This window comes from Penaeus monodon, chromosome 24 (genome assembly GCF_015228065.2).
Source record: "Penaeus monodon isolate SGIC_2016 chromosome 24, NSTDA_Pmon_1, whole genome shotgun sequence".
Classification (NCBI taxonomy): domain Eukaryota; kingdom Metazoa; phylum Arthropoda; class Malacostraca; order Decapoda; family Penaeidae; genus Penaeus; species Penaeus monodon.
The window spans coordinates 35019249-35019628 of record NC_051409.1 but is presented as its reverse complement, the minus strand read 5'-3'; the positions used below and the strand labels follow the sequence as shown (position 1 = coordinate 35019628).

The 380-nt window shown below is 42.4% G+C and overlaps 1 protein-coding gene across 1 annotated transcript in view; it reads right to left on the bottom strand.

Moving 5' to 3' along the window:
* Positions 1-380, bottom strand: part of LOC119588740 (probable E3 ubiquitin-protein ligase HERC4) — a gene marked incomplete in the record, with an annotated part of 34030 nt that overhangs the window by 15884 nt on the left and 17766 nt on the right. The window contains 1 exon segment of the mRNA XM_037937381.1: positions 184-378. Within this exon segment, the coding sequence (XP_037793309.1) occupies positions 184-378 (195 nt within the window).

The window sequence follows — 380 nt, the reverse complement described above, 5'->3', positions numbered from 1 at the left end:
CTGACTTAGAATATGAGATCCCTACAACAGCTTGGTGCAATAATAATAATAAAAAATAAATAATAAAAAAAATAAATAAAAAACAGGAAAAAATAAAATAAACAAAATACAATAAAAACTCTCTCCCCATCTTCCCTGCCTTTCCGTCTTTCTTTCCGCCACCACCACCCACTGAAAACATACATCTATTTTTACATTGGCCAAGGTTTTGGAGCGGATCCAGTTCAGGTAGTCGTTGCGGATGTCGATCTTCTCCGCGATCTCCGGGATGTAGAACTCCTCATAGGGCAGCCGCGTGGATTTGGCTGAGTCCTTGTGGTTCTCCTCGTGCAAGAGGGCCAGGAAACGCAAGGAAGCCTGTAGGACACGTCTCTCAATCT